The following is a 25,553-nucleotide window of genomic DNA, read 5'->3' as shown; positions in this document are numbered from 1 at the left end:
AAGGAACAGCTAGCACAGTATTACATAATAGTTTTAGAATGCTGAACACATAGCTGGGGGTTGTGGGGAACACGTATGTCATGTTTAAGTATGGGTCTTACTTAATGAATAAAACTCAAGCCAGTGGTAGAGGAAGGAAGCATTCCATACTGATCCAAAATGTAATTCTGACTCACCCAATGCTATTCTCACACTACATAAAAAGACAACGATGATATGAATGTATAGTGCCACTGTTTTGGTATATATTTTCTTACCCTAAATATTACATTCAAGACTAAAAAGAATTTTAACAATATGTTTTTTTTTATGTCATTTAAATATATATACTAGGCTTTTTACTGATTTGTTGGGTAAAACAACAGTTTTCAACTCAGATTACACACACAGCTAAACGAGCCAGACATAGGCGTGCACACAGGGTGTGCCAGGTGTGCCCGGGCACACCCTAATCACCCTGAGCTGCACAGATTTTCTCTGCTGCTTGGCTGTAGAGAAAGGGAGTGGTGAATCTCTGTCATCTTTCAATGAGGACACTAGTTCTGGTTAAACCCCAGGATTCCCTCACTTTAGACGGATTTCCTCTCACTTCCTGTTTTGGCTATCGGAACAGGAAGTGAAGGGAAATCTCCTCTATGGGACGCTGATGGCAAAAACAAACTGACAGGGATCAGTTTATCCAGAGTACCATTACTCTATCCAAAATCAAAAAATAAATAAAAAAGTTTTGCCTTCAGTTCTACCTAAAACTTGACTCTAAGTAGTTATAAATGGCACACATTAATGCAGCTCTGTAATCATTAATGCACATGATTTTTTTTTTAATTTTTTTAAATACAAACAATGTAAGTACTTAAATATACTTGGTACCAGTCTGTTGTAATCTACTGTACAGTCTGTACAGCATAGCTCAGAGAGGGGGAGAAAGAAGCAACACAAGGAGCCAATCAGGTTTTTCTGCAGTGCAAGGATGCTGACAGCAGAAGAGACCAAAGTCACCGAGAGGTGTGCTTAGTGTGCTGGTTCTAACCATTCAGTCACAAGGAGGGAGAGGGTATAGGGAGGGGAACCTGAAAGTGAAACTGCAGCAGAGAAAGATGAGGGCCTGGATTCACGTAGCACTTACGCCGACGTATCTATAGATACGCCGCGTAAGTGTAAATGTGTGCTGTCGTATCTGTGCGCCGTGCCCACAGAACTAGATACACCTGAAAATAGGCTTCATCCGACCGACGTAATTTTCCTATGCCGTCGTATCTTGGGCGCATATTTACGCTGGCCGCCTCATTGCAAATATGCAAATGAGGGAGATATGGCGATTCACGAACGTAGTTGCGCCCGGCGCATAATATACGCCGTTTACGTAAGGCGTACGTCCGGCGTAAAGTTATTCCACATGTAGGAGGCGCATCCCATGAAAGGGTATGGAAGACGAAAAAGCCGTCGTATTTTACGTCGTTTACGTAGTACTACGTGAATAGGGCTGGGCGTAGGTTACGTTCAGTGATTCGACATATCTAAAGCCTCGTAGACACGACCGAGTTTCTCGGCAAAAACCAGCAAGAAACTTGCTGGGAGATATTTTTTGCCGAGGAAACGGGCCGTGTGTACATTTTCGTCGAGGAAACTGTCGAGAAACTCGACGAGCCAAAAAGAGAGCAAGTTCTCCATTTCCTCGACGGGAATGGAGAAACTTGCCTTGTCGAGTTCCTCGACAGCCTAACAAGGAACTCGACGAGGAAAACGATGTGTTTCGCCCGTCGAGTTCCTCGGTTGTGTGTACGAGGCTTTAGGTGTTCGTTCCGACGTGATTCTGAGGATCATTTGCATGGGGTCACGGTTGATTTAAATGGATCACGCCCACCTTCTACCTACTTTGAATTAGGCGGGCTTACGCTGACGATTTTACCTTACGCCGGCACAACTTTGGGAGCATTTGCATTGTGAATTGGGTGCTTGCCTCTCTGCTTTACGTCGGCGTAGCGCATATGAGATGCGATACGCCCGCCTAAAAATGTGCCGATCTACCTGAATCCAGCCCGAGGTTTCCCTTTCCTGCCAGGCAGAACTGTTCTGTAAGGCAGAGCTGTGTAAATGTCAGGACTGGATGAAAAGCAGATCCTATGTATCTAGATTCTATGTATGAATTGCATTTGAGTATTCAGTTGTTTGCCTGGAATTCGGCTTAAAAATGAAAAGACCAGGTGAACAACTAATGCCCACTATAAAAAGAATTGCAGAGTTTCTTGTTACATGAATAATTCCTGAATTTGGCACTCTGAAAGCATCATCCCTAATTTATTTTTTTGTTGTTGCAAAATGGTTCATCCTACAAAAGGCTGCCTTGTCTGTTTACTTTTAGGGTCACTTTCAAATACCTGCGGTGTCTTATGAACGAATTGCTGGGCATATTCACAAATACATGCAAATGATTCAGCCGTGGAGTGGTTTAAAAAGCCCTGTGTGCCGAAGCAATTTTTTCTTCTGCGGGCACCAGGTTTCCTGATGTGAGGCTATTGAAGGACACAGCGGGGATCCCAGAGGCTGTGTAAAGGTAGCACACACAATTTCCAATGTCTTGCAGTGACATGGCTTCTTTTACATATGTATTATGGGGTATTACGAGATGCCTTTCATGCTTGATCAACCTATAGTTTATATTTAGAGTTTGTCCTTTTTAAGTCAAAGGCTACTTAGGAGTCCACAGCAAAACACAGTAGCAGGAAGCTGAGAGGGAAATCTAGGCCTGGCCATGGCCAACGGTAAGAAGATGGGGGAATACAGCTGAATGGTCGAGACACCATAACAGAGATTTAAAGCGTATCTATTGTGTATCTATACCCAAAGATTCTTTTAACTTTTGAAGCATGCAAGTGTTATGCCGCGTACACACCAGTGCTCAAGTCTTGCGGGAATGCGTGGGAACGGAGTTCCTGCACTTTTTTCACAGCAGGAACTCAGTTCCCTTTGCAGGACTAGAGCAGCCGAGCAGCCCGAGCCAAGCCTTCACTAAGTGACGATGCCCAGCTCGAGTCACTGTCAGGGGCAGGCAAACCTTAGTAATCCTTTATGTTACTGGCCGCTTCCTGTATTCATCGGGTATCAGGAGACATTGCGGAGGTCTGCCGCGAGTTATCGTGGGATTTAGAAAGAACTTGCTTCTTTCTAAATCCCGCGATAACTCGCGGCAGACCTCCTCAATATCTCCTGGGTACAATGACAAAAGCTTCCAGGAGACATTGCGGCATCGAGGAAGTGACGGAATACCCGCACACTACCCGGTGAATCCATATACAGGAAGTGGCCAGTAACAAAGCATTACTAAGGTACAGTGGATCGAAAAAAAAGAAAAACATGCGGTTTAGTAATTATGCATATAAGCGTATTATTTTTATTTTGTTGGTGGGGGAGTGGATCTTGGGTGAGAGTTCCCACACTTTTTTCCCCAGGACATGACCCCTGGTACACACGATCATTTTTCAGCATGAAAAAAAACTTTGTTTTTCAGCATGTCGAAAAAAACCACGTTTTCCCAACTTCATCATTAAAACGATGTTGCCTACACACCACCGTTTAAAAAAAATTATCTAGCAAAGCGCGGTGACGTACAACACGTACGACGGCACTATAAAGGGGAAGTATAATTCGCCTTTGGGCTGATTTAGCTGATTCCGTGTTAGTAAAAGACGATTCACGCTTTTTTGTCTGTTACAGCGTGATGAACGGTAGTTTTACCACCACGAGCGCTCCCGTCTCATAACTTGCTTCTGGGCATGTGCAGGTTTCTCACGTCGTTTTAGCCCACACACGATCATTTTTTACAACCCGAAAAACGACATTGTTTAAAACCACGTTAAAAAATGCAGCATGTTCGAATTTTTTTTTTGTCGTTTTTCAGAAGCTGAAAAATGATGTAAAGCCCACACACGATGATTTTAAATGACGTTTTTGAAAAACAACGTTTTTTTCATGCCGAAAAATGATCGTGTGTACGCAGCATGCTATATGTGTCTCCATTGGGGAGAATTATGCCGAGTACACACGATCGGACATTCCATTCATTTTTTCCAACGGATGTTGGCTAAAACCTGTCTTGCATACATAAGGTCACACAAATGTTGTTGGAAATTCCGAACGTCAAGAACGCGGTGACGTACAACACCTACGACGAGCCGAGAACATTTTTCAAGTTCAATAGGCAGTGCGGCTCTTCTGCTTGATTCCGAGCATGCGTGGATTTTTGTGCATCGGAATTGGCTACACACGATAGGAATATCCGACAAGAACTTTTGTTGTCGAAAAAATTGAGAACCAGCTCTCAAACATTTGTTGTCGGAAATTCCGACAGTAAATGTCCGATGGAGCCTACACACGGTCGGATTTTCCGACAACAAGCTCACATCGAACATTTGTTCGTATGTACGCAGCATTACTCTCATTTTCTCATGGGGACTACTGCCACTAAACAGAAAGTGAAGGGTCTGTTCACTACTGTAGCTTTGAAACGTTTGCTTCCTCCTGCATGCTTCCTGGTTGTAAAGGACCTCAATCGCCCTCCAGAGTCCTACCTGTGAGCTCCTCCTTGCTGTAAGCTGCCCAGACAATTCCCTTTCCAGCTCTCAGTGCCTGAAAACATGTAAGATTGGCAGCACTGTACAATGCAGTCATGCCTTCCATGCCAGGGGATTTTGGAAAATATTAATTCATGCTGTAAAACAGTATCTTATAATATATTTTATTGTTTTTTTAAGCCTTTCTTCCGGCATAAAGTTCCTTCTCTTATCCCTTCCCATTCACTGGTTGTAAATAAAAAAAAAAATCTTATAAAAAGCAAATGATCACTTAAATCCATTGCCCGCGTACCCTGTTTGCTCTGTTTCAGCAGTTTATGACCAGGGATCCAGAGCTGCAGTCAATGCCCCCTGACTGGTCACCTCTTACTACATCCTGCATCTCTAATGTAAGGGGGACTCTGATGGGGATCTGGAAATTTAGAGTTAGGACCACAGATTATACAGAGGTCCCTTGGTGTGAGCACTGTGGCATATGCATATATTTGCAAATGTGTGCAAACAAAACCCACTGGGGGTTATTTACGAAAGACAAATCCACTTTGCACTATAAGTGCAAACTACAAGTGCAAAGTGCACTTGAAATTGCACTGAAAGTGCACTTGGAAGTGCAGTCGATGTAAATCTGAGGGGAAGATCTGAAATGAGGGGAAGCTCTGCTGATATTATTATCCAATCATGTGCAAGATAAAATGCTGTTTTTTATTTTCCTTGCATGTCCCTCTCAGATCTACAGTGACTGCACTTCCAAGTGCACTTTCAGTGCAATTTCAAGTGCACTTCGCACTTGTAGTTTGCAGTTGTAGTGCAAAGTGGATTTGCCTTTAGCAAATAACCACCTGTGTTTCTTTTAAGGTGAACTGTTAGGACCAATTCGGGTGTGTTGCAGGCAGCTCGGTAAGTGTGCTGTTTGTTTTTGTGCTTTGCCCTTCCATGTGCACCTAGGGCCAGCTATAGATTGGGGAGGTTGCCACTTTTTTTTACTCTGATGAGAAAGGTACAAACTGAATTTTTTCTTTTTTTCTTTCGTCCAACCTTTAACCCCCCTGGCGGTATTCCCGAGTCTGGCTCGGGGTAAGATTTTTATACCAAGAGCGGTATCCCCGAGCAAGACTCGGGCTCGCCATGCTGCAGCCAGAGACAAAGTAACTTACCTTGTCCCTGGATCCAGCGATGCCGCCGCGCTGTGTGAGCGGGCGGGTGCTCGCTCGATTCACACAGTGTCCTCGTGTGCCGACGATCTCAGTTATCTGCGACGTTACGACGCACGGGGGCGGAGAACGGCGCCAAATTCAAAAAAGTAAATCTTATAGATTACAGTACTGTATGTACAAAATACACACCCCCCTTGTCCCTAGTGGTCTGCCCAGTGTCCTACATGTTCTTTTGTATAATAAAAACTGTTATTTCTACCTGCAAACTGTAGATTGTCCATAGCAACCAAAAGTGTCCCTTTATGTCAAAAGTGGTTTTAGAGACGCTAGAAAACAGCGATAATAAATTATAATCACTTGCAGAATTGTGCGATATCGATTTGTGGGGAAATTCGTCATAAAACGACAATTCTGCAACTGAGCAAATTTCAGTGTTTTTGAGTTTATTACATTATTGAATATTTTTTATTATAATTATATTATTATTTGTTATAATTATTTATAATTATTTATTATATTATAATTTACAATTTTGTTTTTCAAAATTTTTATCCCCGGGATGCCTACTAGACTCTTGTTTGGTCAGATTTAAGTGAGTTATTCCTAAGAATTACAGGCCTACAGTATAAAACGTCAAATTTCCTTGCAAAATAATTGTACCGCTTTCAGCACCTAAAATCTGAAATAATCATACCGCTAGGGAGGTTAATATTGGCTCATGTTTTTTTGTAATTTTTCAAATTGTTTGCTGAAGTTCTGAATCATATCATGCTGCTTACAAAAAAAAGCTACAAGTAAAATTTTATTTATTTCATTCAATTTTATAAATTGTATTAATTTATTTATAAAACTGATCTTTTTTTCCAGCCACAAATATTTGTAAAATATATCATGTGGCCTTTATACTGAAAAGTTTGATTAGATCATTTACCTGTGCAGAATAATATATAGATGTGACATATCCCTGCACATATATTGGAATGTTTACCATGAAGGTTTTTACAGGATTTTTCACATCATATCACCCCTGAGTTTAGTGTTAGGGGATCTTTATGACTGAGACAAGAAAAGACTCAACTCAATGCCTCCTTCCAGGTCATGGGCTGTAACTTAATCTATTTCTGCCACAGCAAGGAAAATAAGATGTAACATCATCTCTCTAAGGAGACAAAAGCTATATACAAGGAAATAGGATTGTTCTGGGTAATAAACATCATCCTGAATGTAGGGTTAAACCCATGATAATCCTATTCTTCTTCTCTTCAATAAGAGATACTGAAAAGAAAACATTCAGGCCTGATTCACACCTATGCATGTTTTGTGCTTTTTGCATTTTGCAGATTTGTACTATCGTCCATTTACCATGGTTTCCTATGGAACAAGTTCTGTATTGCAAATCTGCAAAATGCAAAAGGCACTAAAAATGCCTAGGTGTGAATCCAGCCTTAATGTAATTCTGTGGGAATTTAAAACTATCATACCTAATTAAATCATTTTAATTTGTTTTCATATTATAAAGTTATAGAGTTCACATATATGCAAATTTAGCAATTTGCATGACAGGCGAGTGTGACCGGCTCTTAATGGAGTCAGTTCACACAAGTCCGGGGCTGTCGCACGCCGGATTGCTGAAGGGTCCTGTTGCGTGTCTGGGTCTGGTTCAGGTGACAATTCAGGCAAACTCGTACCTGAATTGCACCTGAACCGGTGAACACACATGCGCCGGACCCCAGGCACGAACCCACAGCCACACATATGTGAACCCAGCCTTATGCCCTGTACACACGATTGGTTCATCCGATGAAAACGGTCTGATGGATTTTTTCATCAGATATCCGATGAAGCTGACTTTCATCAGTCGTGCCTACACAACATCGGTTAAAAAAACAATCGTTTCAGAACGCGGTGACGTAAAACACAACGACGTGCTGGAAAAAATAAAGTTCAATGCTTCCAAGCATGCGTCGACTTGATTCTGAGCTTGCGTGGATTTTTAACCGATGGACGTAACCACAGACGAGCGTTTTTTTCTATTGTTTTTTTTAACCATCAGATAATTTTAAAACAAGTTCCTAGTTTTTTCACCGATGGATAAAAAAAACGATGGGGCCCACACATGATCTGTTAGTCTGATGAAAACGGTTCATCAGACCGTTTTCATCAGACAAACCAATCGTGTGTTCGCGGCATTAGAGAAATGCCCATTTCAAACAATCAAAACTTCCCTTTGGAATGTTCAGGGGCTGAAAAGACGGGCAACAAAGTCGTTGCATGGACCATTGTTTGTAAAACTTCTCTGCAACAGAATTTTAATTTAAATAGCGATTTCATATTTTTATAGAGTCATTAGAGTATTGTCTACTTATCTTAAAGCAGCCTTTTTAAAACGTTTTACTCTGGAAGAACTGTTGCAAAAATCTTGAGGACTCAGTAAACCGCTAAAAATATATATATAAAGGATATATATATAAAGGAATAAATAAGAAATATTACCTCTTTAATGTGAAACCTGGACTTACTTTGGTGCTCAGTGAAAGACCAAATTCTGCGCTGGGGAATACTAGAAAGTTTTCTGGAAGTTTACCCTGATGGGGTATTTATAAAAAAATTACTGGAAAAATGTCACAAGCATTTGCCCAGCTGTAATAAACTGTCCATGTATTTTGTCTACTTTGATTATTTTCTACGATCATGAGAGGCGATCATCTAGTCGCCATAATGCAGTATTTTTTTGAAGTACCTCAATCAGGACAATTCTGTATTATGCCCACCTAATGGAGCTGCCAATCATAGGAAACAATCATGTTACGTGAAATATTGGGAAAGTTTGGTTGCGTGTGACATTGGTCTAGCGATGTATTCTTTATAAACAGACCCCTTCGTTTTTTACAGATGCATGTCTAAATCAGTAATAGGCACATGGTGAACTCTCCCAATCACCAGGAACCAGGAAGTGCGGCTCACATTTTCACATTGTGCTAATACCATTAATCGCATTGCTACTTTCACGCTGCTACTCAACACCCCTAATATCACCTGATCAGTCCCTGGCCTTTGAAAAGGTATAGCTCCCAAAGTGCAAACTTTGCAATTGAATGCATTTTTTTGTGCCACATCCAGTATTTGAAGCTAAAGAACAAGAACCCCATATGAGGCTAGAGGGTGCCCGAAAAAATTCTTAAAGATTTGGGGCCCTTGGGTTAGCTCCGAGAGCACCATACCACCTGTTCCTTGAAATCTGCCCCTTGGTCCCAATTGGGCAAATTGACATAGAATTTTTGGGTTGCTGTGCATATCTGAAATGTTTACCAGCTAACAGCTCTTTGTAACGAAATGGGCGATGTTCGCTCCATGTATGTGTTTGTTTGTTTGTTTTTTTGTTGTATATTGTGTACTGAAAATAAATAAAATTTACCTTTAAAAAAAAAAAAAAAAAGAACAAGAACCCAAATACACTCTTTACGTTCTTTAGCTAGCTCCCAAAGTGAACTTATGCTTTACCCAACCAACTTATTAACAAAATAGTAGTCATTAGTTTTACCCTTTTAATCCTCAGGTCGCTGGGCTGTGAGCTGGAGTCTTCGGAGGTATTTTTGTTCCCTGTTTTCTGTCCATCAGAAGGGAGGGTTCCAAGTTTTAAACTGGCTTCCTTGCTGAGTAAAGGTGAGGGCTTCACGGCAGAGACCAGTCCAGTACATTGTATCACACTTGTGTGTTTGTTCACAGCCTCTTCCTTGGCCTGAGAGTTTTGGAATACAAAGGGAAGTTGCTGGGATAAAACCTGAGGGTACTTCTGCTGGGGCTGGATTGGAGAGCGGGCCTGGGGATCTGGAAGAAGAGGTAACTGCTGGTGTGCTCGCTTCTCCTGCAACTTCTCTATTTGGCTTCCATCAGGTTTCAGGTCTTGAATGTTATGGATTAGCACCTGGGAACAGAAAAGTTCAAGTTATATATCTTTAAATAGACTGTGACTACAATGAGTGAAATGCTTCATTTAGAATTATTTGATTGGTGTGTTAGACCTGCAATTGACTTGCATTGGAATGCAAAAACTGACGCAAACAAACCCCATCGACAAAGGCCCTAAAAGAAGATCTATCATCATTTTTTTACATTTTTTTTCCCTATGGAAAAAACTACACAGGGTACAACCTGCCCCCTCTTCTCCTGCTGCGACTGATCCAACAACAGCAGCGAAGGAGACGGCTAATTCATAACTGCATCTTTTCTCAGTTGTGAGCACTTTCCTGAAATACGCAATGGCAAGAGGAATACAGATACTAAAACACTCCCTGCCTTTACATTATAAAGTGCCCACAGTCGAAACAAGCTGCAGCCATGAATCAACCCATCTATCTCATAGCTGTTGTTGAATTGGCCATGGCAGAATGTGAGGGAATGGGTGCAGGTTGGAAAATTAAACCATGTATGGCAAATATAAACCTCCAAAATGTAACAATAAACATTCTACATATGGTTAAAGTGAAACAAAATTCAGCATCAGAAATCTCAAAATCGCACAAAACAACTTACTAATACTATCTTAGCTGCAAATTCCCCCAAATAACTGTGGATACAACAATCATTGCAGGCCACACAACCCCCCTTGCACACTGACGTCATTACCATCTTAGATCAATTCCTGGTTGACAGCAGCCACCCACCACTGACAGAACAAGAAAATTCTGCACTTGCCCACTGAAGAGACCTAAACTTCTCTTTGGTAGTAATGTTGCCATGATACTGATTATGAGACATCACCCTGAGAGAGCGAATTATGGATTTTGCCACTGAAGAATCCCGATACCACTGCATATGCGATTTTCAATGTGTCGTAAAATACATTTATGCCAGTTTTTGGTGGCTTTGACCACAATGGATAGACTTCCTTTAAGATGAGCTTCCATATAAGATACAATTTAATAAATGATATTAGTTCTGCTATAATACCGGTAATAGTATTTATAATATGTATATATATATATATATATATATATATATATATATATATATATAATTTGTAGGTAGCTTACTTAAAGACAATTTGAAACTACATGTCCAGCTAAAGCTTACGCTACACCTTAAAATCTGACTGTACAATCTTTGTTCAATCTCTTTTAGATTTACCAAAAATATAAAGACTTATCTAAGCTATCAAATTATTTTGTAGCCAATCGGGAAGGCTTGTACACGGTACGATTGTACAGTAGGATTTCTTTCCACTAATTCACTGCTGTACAAACAAACAGTGTTGTCACCATGTTAAAGGCAGGGGTAATAAAATTATGTTATACAGAGGGTTTGGGAAAATATAATTGCTCTGTTAAAGCCGAGTTCCAAGTTGTTATATTCCACCTGTGGGATCCCTGTGGAAGCTGGAAATCACTGTATTAGTCATTGCTACTACTGGGATTGCTCACTTATATTGGCCCATGTTATGTAACTGCAATACAAACCATACCTGAAATTCAACTTTAATGAAAGTGGCAGGCTGCAGTGTAAATGTAATTTCAAATTTTTGCCTATAGCTCTACTGAAAACAAAAAGAATACACAAAAATGAATATGTTGGGCTGCATATATGTTTCTGTGATGTTAATTTTTTATTATTCAAGGTACTTATATAGCGCCGTCAATTTACATAGGGCTTTACACATATATATTTTGCATTCACATCCGTCCCTGCCCTCGAACTTACAATCTAAAGTTTCTCAACTCCAGTCCTCAAGGCGCCCCAACAGGTCATATTTTCAGGGTTTCCATTATTTTGCACAGGTGATTTAATCAGTTTCACTGCCTTTGTAATTATCACAGCTGTTTCATCTGAGGGAAATCCTGAAAACATGACCTGTTGGTGTGCCTTGAGGACTGAAGTTGAGAAACACTGATCTAAGTTTCCTAACTCACATGAATACATACAGTACACAGACTAGGGACAATTTTGACAGGAGCCAATAAACCTACCAGCATGTCTTTGGAGTGTGGGAGGAAACCCACTAAGGCACAGGGAGAACATGCAGACTCTAGGTAGGTAGTGCAGTGATTGGAATTCAAACCGGCGACCCAAGTGCTGATAGGCAGGAGCGCTAACCACTCAGCCACCATGCTAGACTGCAAGCACCTAGACATGCTGCAATCATACCTGCAGAAACAGTGAAAGCAACTTGAACAGACTATCTCACTAATTCTGGTATAATCGTGATAACATGCACACAGATTTATAGATCGGAACATACTGTAGATGTAGGGCAAATAGGTGGAGCTGCAGAAGTTAACCATCCAAAGTGTACTTGTTGGGGTCAGCTAGGGAACATTGTCCAGGACATTTACTAAATGCATTTATTGATTTGCTTGCTAATGCAGCCAGACTCACCAAATGAAGTAAATCTGTTGCCAGATGCTGCACTCTGAAGACTGCCCGGCAGATGCTGCATTACGCCTGGCCAAATACCATCCAGTTTTTGTTTGTGATGTGTCCAGTCACAGCATCGCTAGCAATAATTGGGCAATTTCCAGCTTGATTGGAAATTTCTGCCACTGATTATTAGATCATTTTATTATGCATGTATTGGATGTAACATAACCTGAGTCAAAAGGAAAAGTCGTAGCAGGGTTCAGCACTTTATTATTAATTGTTCTGAGAGGCAGAGCTTAAAGTTCTCTGTTCTGCCTGTCCTTTCAGGTGGGATCATTTGAAAACTGAACAAATTCAGAGGGAGCCTACTATTATACAATTTTTTGTAGTTGTGGATAGACAAATTTTACAAAAACAAAATGTCCGTTTTACTATTGTTAGTGAACTGAAGTGATTTCCTCATGTTTCCTGGCCTAGTAACACCTTAACATCTTTTTCCCTTACTTGCAATGCCGATGTCTGCACCTGAAGACAATAGACGAATCGGCTGGGGTGCCGACATCACTGGATCCCTGGACAGGTAAGTGTCCTTATATTAAAAGTTAGCAGCTACAGTATTTCGAGCTGCAGACTTTTATTTTTTGTTTACAGGCTGGAACTCCGCTTTAATGTTGAAGCTGTATGTAAGTTGGAACAGGTACATTTTTTAAGAGTACCCCAGCCAAAAAATTGCTTTTAATTTTTGGATAGAATAGGTAAGGGTTAAATGGGCATTCAGTGATGTGGAATTGCTGACAGGTCTGCCGGACAGTGGGTGGTAGCATGCGGTGAGCAGCAAGATGGCTGCCTGGCGGTTTCCGAGACCAGTGTGACGTCACATTATCTCCATTCTTAAGTATGAGTCGTATGTAAGTCAGATGTTTGGAACTCGGGGACTGCTTGTAAAAGTGTTCATGTGCCTTGGTGATTCATTTAAAATATACAGTATATATTAATTGAGAATATCAGATATAGCCAGCATGTTTCAGAGGAAATGCCTCCGCCTTCTTTGGGGCTTGAACAAAGGGTTTGTAGTTAAATCTGGAAAGAGTTTACTAGAAAGCCTTGGTAAAGGTTAAAACAGGGCCAAAACATCAAAGTATTCCAGTAGTAATAAGGGTAGCTGACTGAGCCTTGTCAGCTTTCATCATTGATCTTTGGATAAGCTGACATTTCAGCCCCATTTAGCCTTACCCTGGCTTTTTACTGGAGATGTCTACCCTCCTCACCACTGGAATACACTGATGTTTCAGCCATGGGCTTCCGCAAGGGGGGGCAAGTGCCCCCCTGGAATCGGCAAGGTGCCTGCACATGGACACTGGTGTCCATGAGCGGTCCTTGCAGGGTCCACCACGGCCGCTGCAGACTTTTTCTGAGTCTGCTCTGCAGACTGCTGGTTTGCATGTGGCTCAGATCACCATGGCAAAACCATGTATACTCTCCCCCCCAAAAAGTGGCAAATGTGGCAGTGGAAGGGGGAGGGTAAAAATCCAGCTTGCGCTACCAACAAAAACTGCTCCTGGCCCCCCCCCTGAGTGTGTCGACTGATTTGTTATGCCCACAGCTTTTTTTCCCCTAAGAGAATAGGTGCAGGGACTCTTCAGTTCCGAGTCACCCCTTGACTCTGCCCCCTACCCACCTCCAAGCACTGTTCCTTGGTTCCACTCCTTACCCACCTCCCAGTTCCACCCCCTTTTAGAGAATACAGAGCAAAGTATTTTTTTGTGGTGCTAAGTATTTTGAATGGAATTTGTTAATGATAACAAAAAAGGCAGTAAAATAGATCTAGCGACAATAGATCCACCCTAGCAACAATTGACTTCAAACAGCCAGCATCAATAGACCCTCCATCAGCCAGCAACATTAGACCCATCCCCAACAGTAGATCACTCCCAGCAACGATTGACCCTCTGCAACATAAGGCCCACCCCTAGCAACAATAGAACCTCCACCAGCAACAATAGACCTCCCTAGCAACAATAGACCCCCCTGCAAAAACAGATCCCCTCCAGCAACCAATTCCCCAGTAGCTAGAATCAATAGGCCCTCCAGCAGCCAGCAACAAAGATCCCTCTCTCAACAGTAGATCCTTCTCAGCAACATAAGACCCACCTCAACAATAGCTCCCCCATGAGCAACAGATGACCCCCCCCCCCCCCCAGCAATAAGCATCAATATACCCTCCAGCACACACTGACACTCCTTGCCATTACATACATTTCATCCTGCAGGTGTCGGAACTGCGTTCCCCCGCGTTCCTGCTGAAAATACCCTGGTAATGCCATTAAGCCAAAAGAGCTTTTGTGGGATCAGGTACCAATTTTGTATGAGAAGACCTGGTTTACAGCCTGCAATAAAATTCACCCCTTTTCAATAGCATTGTGGTCAGGCTACTCAGGTTCCTCCACACCTAATTTATCAAACCTTTGTGGAGATGGTTTTGTGGATAAAGGCACGGTTATGTAGGAACAGACAAGAGTTGTCGTTAAACTGTCACTACAAGGCTGGAAGAGCACAACTGTCTAAAATGTCTTTTGTTTTATATTTTTTAATAGGATAAAATTATGCATCTATGTTCTTTCAGCCCAATGCAGCTCTATTTTCAAATTTGTTTTACTTGTTATCTGAATGATTGCTGCTCATCCTTCAAAGAAGACTGCTACTGCAGTGTAATGCATTAAACAAAATCATTACATTTTTTAATAGAATTTATTAAAAAATGCCACCTGCAGAGGTCACCATTTCCAATGCTGTCTATGGAAAACATTAGCCATCAGGCCAAATCCTTTTAGCTAGTCAGCAACTAACACTGTATCATCTCTTACAAAGGCAGGGAGTTTCCCTTTTCTATTTTAATGATGTTCTTGATGACCTTGTTATTAAATTGCAGCTTGTACCTTGCTCTTGTTTTTAGTTTGTGCTTCACTCTCTGAATCAGAGTCATCGTCATCACTCTCTTCAATGCTTTGGTCCTCTTCCTCTAAGTCATCAGAATCGCTGCTGCTGACTCCATCACTAGATGTGTCGGACGAGGAGCCGGAGTCACTGGAGCTGGAGCTTTCCACCGCTTTTTTTCTTTGTTTTTGCTACAAAAAAAAGGCACACTAGTCATGTCCTAGAGCAGGGATCCTCAAACTACGGCCCTCCAGCTGCTGCGGAACTACAAGTCCCATGAGGCATTTTAAAACTCTGACATTCACAGACATGACTAGGCATGATGGGAATTGTAGTTCCTGAACAACTGGAGGGCCGCAGTTTGAGAACCCCTGTCCTAGAGTTTCATTATGCTAATAGACACTAAAGCAGCTCTGTTATTTTTCCGTTATTTTGATAAATGACAGTCTGAAAGAAGTGCAGTAACCCTGAAGTGCCTTTATGTAGCTTTCACATGCACCCTGGGACCTCCATAAACCTGGGGAGTCATTATATGCAAATCCCGACACATGTTGGTTCAGGCTAGCCTATCCACTCCCGCAGATTTTTTCCCAATCTTTACAAGTACTATTGTGACAACACAACATAAGCTTAAATATATAACACTTGTCGAGAATTGACAGCTCATTATTTTCAATTTTACATTCTGTTGTCATCGACAATTGCTTATAAACTTACGCCTCGAAAAAGTAACCTGAACCCCGAAAAAATGAAAACTTTTCATACCTATTAAAATGTGTGCTTCTTAGGGCTGCAGCTAGTTTATTTTTACCTTCAGGGCATACAAAATGATGTGCCACTCTACCTACTTCTAGGAAATCTATAGTTTTGTATCTGATATTTTTCTCTTTTTTATATTTCTTTCTTCAGGTCTGTAGACAATTCTAATGTGGACATCTTGGCTGCCAAAAAAGTTAAAGGGTTTTCACTGGGTCCTCTACTTGATGACATGACTGGCCTCCTAAATGTAGAGTAGCTATCATTGGTGTCTGTCACATAAGTGGTGTCATGGAGTGTTACATGACAGCAGAGTCAGGTAAGTACCGTAAATGGATGTCTTATTTTTTTTAATACAAACTACAGAATGGCTAAAACGGTGAGCATAATAAACCGTGATTTTTTTTATGCCTGTAGTTCAGCTTTAATGCCAATCTCCAGCTTCAAGCAATAAATAAAACATGTTTTCTTTAACATCCATAATAATAATACAAATTTCACTGCAAAACTCACCTTATGAATAAAAGAAAGAGGGCGCACTGGTCTAGTGCATTATCCAACAAATATTTATTAAAAATGGTGGACGAATAAAATCTACTCATAAACATAGGTGATAAATACGCTCATCAAACCACGACATGTGGCTGAACACTCCCAGACCGCCTGGAAGTGTGGGGTGGGAGGGACCTAGCCTTGGTTCCTGCTGGCTGATGCATTTCGAATGAAAGTCCTTCTTCACCTTATACCTGACACTGTCCCTGGAGACATTCCACTCTATCCACTTCCGGCTGTTTCCCTTCTGGGTCCAGCATCATTCAGTGACATCCTATAAACCCAATCTGTTATGAACACACCTTGAGGGGGTGCATCATCACACAGCTTGGGCTCCCACTAGAGTACTGCTTAGCTTGGCACATACATGCCACAAAGAAAACGCTGTTCTAATCAGCATTGAGGACTATCCAGTGACCATGCTGAAAATGGGCAATGGTACCAACTCATCATGTCAAGGGCTGGAATTCTCTTGCAAAAAGAGTATTTTTTCAGGATTTTTTTTTTAAAGAATGGGAGGAGAGGGCTGAAAGCTGAGATTAGTATTTAGGTAAGGCCCTAACACTACGCAGTCATAGATATATTTTATTGCCCTTACAGATCAGTTATAAAACAAAACCTACCTGTGCAATCCATAAGTGGTATTGACAGCAGAAGATTGAATTTGAATTAAACATGTTTGTGTATTTTGGTAATGCCAACATTTCACACATACTCAAAAAAAATAGGCCATTCAATATTTCTTTCCCACCTTATCTTTATTTTTTTCACTTCTGCCATCTGATTTGCTTTGCTCTTGATTGCATGTCCGGCCCCCTGCTCCCGAGCTCGCACTTTTTACTTGCCCGGAGTTATTCGTGATAGTCGTCGATAATACAGGTGTGCAGTTACTGGTAACTAATGAGGGGATGCTTCCATTCAGGGATCCATTTATGCCTTTACACAGGATAAAGAAACATATGCATTATAACAGTGACCCGTGGACCCTAGGGGTAGAGGAGTGCATCATTTTACAGGTGCTCAAAGACACAACATTGTATGATACAGCAAACATGAACAGTCTAAAGCTCGCCCATACATTTAAAGATTTTCAAAGGAAGGATCACACAGAAAGAGTACATTAGAAAGTACCCTTTCATTTAGTTTGTTTTTAACGTTTGATTTTTGGAATGAATGTAATTTCCCAAACAAAAAATTACATACACTATTGGAAATGATTTGTTTGAAAAACATTTTCTAAGGCCCCGTACACACCATAGAATCCATCCGCAGATAAATCCCAGCAAATGGGTTTCAGCAGAGTAGATCCTATGGTGTGTACACGCCAGCGGATCTTTTTCCGCGGATATATCTCCCCTGGGATGGATTCCAGCAGATCGAATATTTGCTGACATGCAGAACATCTGCTGGAGTCCATCCCAACGGATGGATCCGCTGGTCTGTATAGACTCGCCGGATCCATCCGTCCGAAGGGATCCCCCGCATGCGTCGTAATGATTTGACGAATGCGTGGAATTCCTTATATGACAGCGTCGCGCACGTCGCCGCGTCATAATCGTGGCGACGGCGCGACACGTCATCGCCAGAGGATTTCGGCGCGGATTTCAATGCGATGGTGTGTACATGCCATCGCATAGAAATCCGCGGAAATCCTCGAGAGGATTTATCCGTGGAAACGGTCCGCTGGACCGTATCCGCGGATAAATCCTCCCGTGTGTATGGGGCCTTAACCTGCTTTCTGGTCACTATGGTTAAAAATGTATATTGATTTCACCACATTAACAATTACAAAATCAAATGAGTGTTCTAAAAACAAAAAAATTTAATTAAATTCTACTAGTTTAAGGCCAGCTGTGGTTGGCCATGTCGATGCTGATTCCTGGAGGAATTAACAAAAGAAGACATTTTAACTGAAACAATTTTAAATAAATAACCAATAATACATTGCAATGCCTTGAAAAGGTATTTACCCCTTTAAATTTTCCCCATTTTGTCATGTTACAACCAAAAATGTAAATGTATTTTATTGGGTGATATATAAATATCCAAAAAGTGTGGTGTGCATTTGTATTCAGCCCCCCTGAGTCAATAATTTGTGGAACCATCTTTTGCTGCAATTACAGTTGCAAGTCTTTTTGGGGATGTCTCTACCAGCTTTGCACATCTAGAGACATTTTTTCTTTGAAAAATAGCTCAAGCTCTGTCAGATTGAATGGAGAGTGTCTGTGAACAGCAATTTTCAAGTCTTGCCACAAATTCTTATTTGGATTTAGGTCTGGACTTTGACTGGGCCATTCTAACACATGAATATGCTTTTATCCAACCCATTCCATTGCAGCTCTGGCTGTATGTTTAGGGCGGTTGTTCTGCCGGAAGTGAACCTTCGCCCCAGTCTCAAGTCTTTTGCAGACTCTAACAGGTTTTCTTATAAGATTGCCCTGTATTTTTCTCCATCCATCTTCCCATCAACTCTGAGCAGCTTCTGTCCCTGCTGAAAAAAAGCATTCCCACAGCATGATGCTGCCACCACCATGTTACATGGTGAGGATAGTGTGTTCAGGGTGATGTGCAGTGTTAGTTTTCTGCCAGCATTTTGCTTTTAAGCCAAAACGTTAAAATTATTCTCATCTGACCAGAGCACCTTCTTCCTCATGTTTGCCGTGTCCCCCACATGGCTTCTCGCAAACTGCAAACAGAACTTCTGATGGCTTCCTTTCAACAATGCCTTTCTTCTTGTCACTCTTCCATAAAGGCCAGATTTGTGAAGAACATGACCAATAGTTGTCCTGTGGACAGATTCTCCCACCTGAGCTGTGGATCTCTGCAGCTCCTCCAGAGTTACCATGGGCCTCTTGGCTGCTTCTCTGATGAATGCTCTCCTTGCCCGGCCTGTCAGTTTAGGTGGATGGTCATGTCTTGGTAGGTTTGCAGTTGTACCATACTCTTTGGATGATGGATTGAACAGAGCTCCGTGAGATGATCAAAGTTTGGGATATATTTTTTAAAACTTAACCCTGCTTTAAACTTCTTCACAACTTTATCCCTGACATGTCTGGTGTATTCCTTGGCCTTCATAATGCTATTTGTTCACTAAGGTTCACACAGGTGGACTCTATTTTCTTATTAGGTGATTTCTGAAGGCAATTGGTTCCACTAGATTTAAGTTAGCGGTATCAGAGTAAAGGGGGCTGAATACAAATGCACGCCACACTTTTCAGATATTTATTTGTAAAAAATTTGGAAAACCATTTAGCATTTTCATTCCTATCACATACAATCCCAATAAAATATATTTACGTTTTTGGTTATAACATGACAAAATGTGGAAAATTTCAAGGGATATGAATACTTTTTCAAGGCACTGTACATTGTAATGCCTAGTACACACGACACACGATAAGGTCCGTCAGAAATCCAGAGGGGAAAACCGAGAACCTGCTCTCTACTTTTCCCCCGTACAGACGATAGGTTTTCCCATCGGGAAAACTCAGATGAGAGATTTTCCTCGCAAATCTAGACCATGTTTATGCTCCATCTGAGTTTTTCCCCACAGGAAAACTGCCAAAAATGGCCGGTTTCTGCTACACACGGGCGGTTTTCTGATGAGAAAAAGTTGGTCGGGAATCCTGGCGGGAAAAAAGAGAGCTGGTTCTCTTTTTTTTGTCCGGCAGGTTTGCCAGTTTTTCCATCGGAAAAACTGTGAGGGAGCATACACACGGCCCAGATTCCCGGCCAAAAGCTCTCCTCGCAGTTTTCTCATGGGATAACCCGGTCGTGTGTACGGGGCATTTGTTTTATGCAGATATATGGTTTTATAGTGATGGTTTAATACTTGGAACATACTATAAAATGTAAATGCCCTGTACTGTAAAAGTTCTCTTGCATTGAAACCACTTCTTTAAAATAATCAAGTTGAAAAATCATTCCAATCTATATATCTCTATTAGTCATCAACATTTTCAATTGTAGTTCAGGTTGCCAATTTTGAACATTTGTCGATTCTGTCTGAAATCACAAATAAACTGTCCTATATATGGCCAACCTAAGGAAACATATGTGCAGCTGAACAGAAGAATATTCAGGAAAGACAACATGTAGAAAACAAATGAAATAAATGACAATCCTGTACAATTTACACCAAACACTGACAAATAAAAGAAACATACTGAAGGCAAGCACTAATTGCATTTGTTTAGCTTAACTAATAGCTATAATTACCAGACAAAGTGACTGATACCACTGTGATAACTGTAATTATAATGGATGTTTATTTCATTTAAACCCCCAAATTATCAATCAGGCTTAAACAATGGCACAGAATGACTAAACCAATGAAGTGAGAAGTGTACCTTTCTCTGAGCCTGCGCGGCCATTTTTCCCAGCGCTCCGGATATGAAAGGAGGAGTCATGGTTCTGAGATGGGGCAGTGAAGAGAGGAGGAATTCCGAGTAATGGGGGAAAGAAAGCAGCGCGGGTGTGTGGATCAGTTGCTCGCCACCATTCTGTACCTCAAAAACAAAAGATGACCCTTCCAGTTAAAAAAAAGTATTTGATTTTCTCATTTATACCAAATTTAAAACAGGCATATTACTCTACTAAAATTTAGCATCCTGCATACAAAAAATAAAACGGACACCAAACATTTCATGGAAACCAGTGATACCATCAAACTTCTCTAGTTTCAGCTCCATAACAATTTATCTTTCACTGACCTGACTACAAAAGTTGACCAGCAGCCATGAGTGCAGGGCCACCACAAGGGCAAGGCACCTAATGTGTCCACCTTGGGCTCCGGACTTGAAAAGCCTCAGCAAACACGCATATAATATATATTTTTTTATCAGAGTTCCTTTGCCAAAGTCTTAGGCCGCGTACACACGGTCGTTCCAAACCGATGAGAATGGACCGAAGTTCAGTTTCATCGGTCCAGACCGACCGTGTGTATGGCCCATCGGTCTGTTGTCCTTCGGTCAAAAATTTTAAAACATGCTTTAAAATCGAACCGATGGACCGCTGACCGATCGGTCCAAACCAATGGTTAGTACAGAAAAGCATTGGTTCAAAACCCGCGCATGCTCAGAATCAAGTCGACGCATGCTTGGAAGCATGCATGCATGCATGGAAGCGTTCTGACCCGATCGGTTTTTGGAACGATGGTGTGTACGCACATCTGACTGTCAGGCCACTTCAGCGGTGAACCGATGGAAATGGCCCATCGGACCATTCTTATCGGTTTGGAACGACCGTGTGTACGCGGCCTTAAAGAGTAACTACACTTTTGTTGAGAAAAAAACATTCCCCTCTGGGTGATCTGTGTACATATAAAAGGACTTCAACAAACTTTGTTGCAGATTCCTACCTTTTGTTATTCTGAAGAAATCCCTGTGTGTTTGTCTGTGTCCATGTGGTAAGTGAATCTAATGGGATTTGTTTCATAATTTTCAATCAGCTGCTGCACCTGCAGGGCTCTAAAAATGCAGGGTCTGCATCCCTTTAGCTGTGATTTACTATTAGGAATATCTTACCAAAAAATTTCATTTTTGTTGCAGAGGATGCCTGATATCTGACTTGTATCTTAGTGCAGACTTCTGAGAAAATCAGTGAACCAATCACACAAGGAGAAAATTGTGTTTCTGGGAGGCGTTATGTACATATTCTGTGAGAAAAAATGATGTGGTCTAAGGCACCATAGGTAAATGGCCTCCATCCCAAATTTGAACACAAAAAAGAGAGAGTTTGGTCAGCGGGACTTTAAATGAGGCCAATCACCATGCGGAGTAAGCATATAAGATATACAGTATTGCTTAATTGGGTTCCAACACAAAAGGGGGGAGTAAGTTCGGGACTTGGAATTAGAGATGTAAAACAAAAAGCAGTCTTAGCAAAGAGCATTTTATTATGCCTTGTGATATAATGTAAAGAATACTGAATAACAAAAATTGCATCCACAGTAAAAAAAACATAAAATCGCGTTTCGTTAGGGTATACCAACTCTTCAGGGGCGACGTGAGTATCCATGGGGTTATCTATCTTGTTCTTTATATATTATTTATAATATTCTACTACAAAATTATACCTTATGGTTATGTCTCTTTATAGATCACCATTGCATTCGCCCCTGAAGAGTTGGTATACCCCAAAGAAACGTGTCAGTCATACATAGATGCATGATGTTCATACAGATGATTTTATGTTTTTTATACTGTTTTACCCCTAGATTCTCATTATACCATCAAGCCCCTACAGTGGTTCATGTTGTGCAGGACTTGTCCTTACTCCACGATATGCCAAGTACCATGGTGTTAATATGCATATGTAATTTGTAGCATGTTTATGCGATTTTGTGGATGGAATTTTTGTCATTCAGTATGTTTTACATTATATCACAAGTAATAATAAAATGCTCTTTGCTAAGACTGCTTTTTGCTATACATCTCTCATTCCAAATCCCGAACTTACTCCCCCATTTTGTGTTGGAACCCAATTAAGCAATAATGTATATCTTATATGCTTACTCCGAATGGTGAATGGCCTCATTTAAAGTCCCGCTGACCAAACTCTCTCTTTTTTCTGTACACCTCCAGGTAGCCATATTGCATTGCATTTTACAGAAAATGACAAAGATGCAGATTGAAAAGGAAAGGTAATTTTTAATAACATGCAATTACAATATGACTTACAATATGACTTGTGTCGCAATTGTATATGCTATATATTTTTTTTTTATTTGCTTTTTTCCACAAAAGAGGAGTTACTATTTGAGGCTAATGTTACACAAGCAATACTGTCGCTGGCGAAAAATTGCCAGAGAAGGAATGCTAATAAATCACAGACCTTTTGCTATGGGATGGCCCAGTGAGATGTTGCTTTCTTTCGAGTGAGTACGATTTTGCAATGTTCTAAGCCAGACAGGGAGCAATAACACTGAGGTAAATGGAAGCCTCTCCTTGGTGATTTTACCACTGACAATGTGTTGTCAGCAGTAGAATCACTTCTCTGACGTGGCCATAATATTTGCAATGGCAGCAACTATGATAAGATCAATTGCCAAAGTGATATTTAACAGGAGAACATTCCCCAGGGTCTTCAGTGGAAGACAGAGCTGGTTATTAGGGTTATATGTGAAGTGTGCTGAAAGTCCATCAGTGAGACAAAGCAATAATCTTTTAATTCTCAGAAGAGACTTTATTGTCACCACTGCTTATTGTTCATGTAGAATATGCAGAAATTGTACAGTGCTGCAGGATCTGTATTACAAAATGCAAATTTTTCTGGATTTTTTTTTTTTTTTAGCTTATAGTGTGCATGGAGCCTAATGCCACATACACACGATTGGACATTCCGACAACAAAACTGTGGATTTTTCTCTGACGGAATTTGGGCTCAAACTTGTGTTGCATACAGACGGTCACACAAATGTTGTCGAAAATTTGGACCGTCAAGAATGCGGCCACATACAAAACTACGACGAGGTTCAATGATTCCGAGTATGCACACGGTCGGAATATCCGACCAAAGGCTCACATCAAACATTTGCTGTCGGAAATTCTGATCGTGTGTACGCGGCATTAGTGTTCCTCACAAGCATCTATTTTATCTGAAATGGCTGTATTTTTCACAGCCAGGTCCAGAGTAGGCACAGACTTAAGAGGGCTCTCATGCAGAGGCGTACTAAGCATGGGGCGGAGGGGGCGGGCCGCACCGGGTGCCACACCCTGGAGGGGTGTCAGGCCGACGCCCCCCCTCCGAGAATGAAGAGGACTGTAGCGTGCGGCATGATGATAGCGCGGTAACAGGGAGGCAGCGCTAGCGGCAGTCTAGGTAAGGCTTTTCAGGGGGGAGGGGGTGTGACTCGTGCGAGCCGCCCGTACCCATACCCGAGACCGCAATTATCCCCTTCTCTGTGGCAGCGCAGTGCCCGCGGCTCTGATAGATACGGCTGTGACTGGCTGACACTGACAGTCACACAGCCTAGGAGCGTGAAGCTGCAGCCACCTCCCCCTGTGCTGTGCTGCCTGTGTGTGTAGTGTAACACGCGGCGCGCTGATGATCATCTGTCTGATGGCATTATGGGTCTGAAGGCAAGGGGGGTGTGTGCACTATTGTAATGGGGGTGTTCTGTATATGAGGTGGGGGTGTTCTGTATATGAGGGGGGTTCTGTATTCTTCGGGGGGGGGGGGTGTTCTGTATTGCAGGGGGTGGTATCTGTATATGAGGGGGGTTTTGTATTCTGGGGGGGTTCTGTATAGTGGGGGGTGGTATCTGTATAGGGGGGATTCTGTATTGTGGGGGGGGGAGTTCTGTATTGTAGGGGGGTGGTATCTATATAGGGGGGTTCTGTATTCTGGGGGGGGGGGGGTGTTCTGTATTGTAGGAGGGATTCTGTATTCTGGGGGGGTTCTGTATTGTGGGGGGTGTTCTGTATTGTAGGGGGTGGTTTCTGTATATGAGAGGGGTTCTGTATTCTGGGGGGGGGGGTTCTGTATTGTGGGGGGGGGGTGTTCTGTATTGTAGGGGGTGGAATCTGTATAGGGGGGGTTATGTATATGAGGGGGGTTCTGTATTGTGTGGGGGGAGTTCTGTATTGTAGGGGGGTGGTATCTGTATGGGGGGATTCTGTATTCTGGGGGGTTCTGTATTGTGGGGGGGGGGTGTTCCTTATTGTAGGGGGGTGGTATCTGTATAGGGGGGGTTCTGTATTCTGAGGGGGTTCTGTATTGTGGGGGGAGGTGTTCTGTATTGTAGGGGGTGGTTCTGTATATGAGGGGGGATTCTGTATTCTGGGGGGGTTCTGTATTCTGGGGGGGTGTTCTCTGTATAGGGGGTGGTTCTGTATATGAGGGGGGGTTCTGTATTGTGGGGGGGGTGTTCTTTATTGTAGGGGGTGGAATCTGTATAGGGGGGGTTATGTATATGAGGGGGGTTCTGTATTGTGTGGGGGGGTTCTGTATTGTAGGGGGGTGGTATCTGTATAGGGGGGATTCTGTATTCTGGGGGGTTCTGTATTGTGTGGGGGGGTGTTCCTTATTGTAGGGGGGTGGTATCTGTATAGGGGGGGTTCTGTATTCTGAGGGGGTTCTGTATTGTGGGTGGAGGTGTTCTGTATTGTAGGGGGTGGTTCTGTATATGAGGGGGGATTCTGTATTCTGGGGGGGTTCTGTATTCTGCGGGGGTGTTCTCTGTATAGGGGGTGGTTCTGTATATGAGGGGGGGTTCTGTATTGTGGGGGTG

General features: G+C 42.0%; 1 protein-coding gene across 1 annotated transcript in view; it reads right to left on the bottom strand.

Moving 5' to 3' along the window:
* Positions 1 to 25,553, bottom strand: part of BAZ2B (bromodomain adjacent to zinc finger domain 2B) — a 426,898-nt gene that overhangs the window by 108,723 nt on the left and 292,622 nt on the right. The window contains 4 exon segments of the mRNA XM_040357901.1: positions 9,267 to 9,650; positions 15,016 to 15,204; positions 17,073 to 17,257; positions 20,671 to 20,823. Coding sequence (XP_040213835.1) covers positions 9,267 to 9,650; positions 15,016 to 15,204; positions 17,073 to 17,257; positions 20,671 to 20,823 — 911 coding nt within the window.

This window comes from Rana temporaria, chromosome 6 (genome assembly GCF_905171775.1).
Source record: "Rana temporaria chromosome 6, aRanTem1.1, whole genome shotgun sequence".
Classification (NCBI taxonomy): Eukaryota; Metazoa; Chordata; class Amphibia; order Anura; family Ranidae; genus Rana; species Rana temporaria.
Note: the sequence above shows the minus strand (reverse complement) of the source record. Positions and strands in the feature narration are given on the sequence as shown.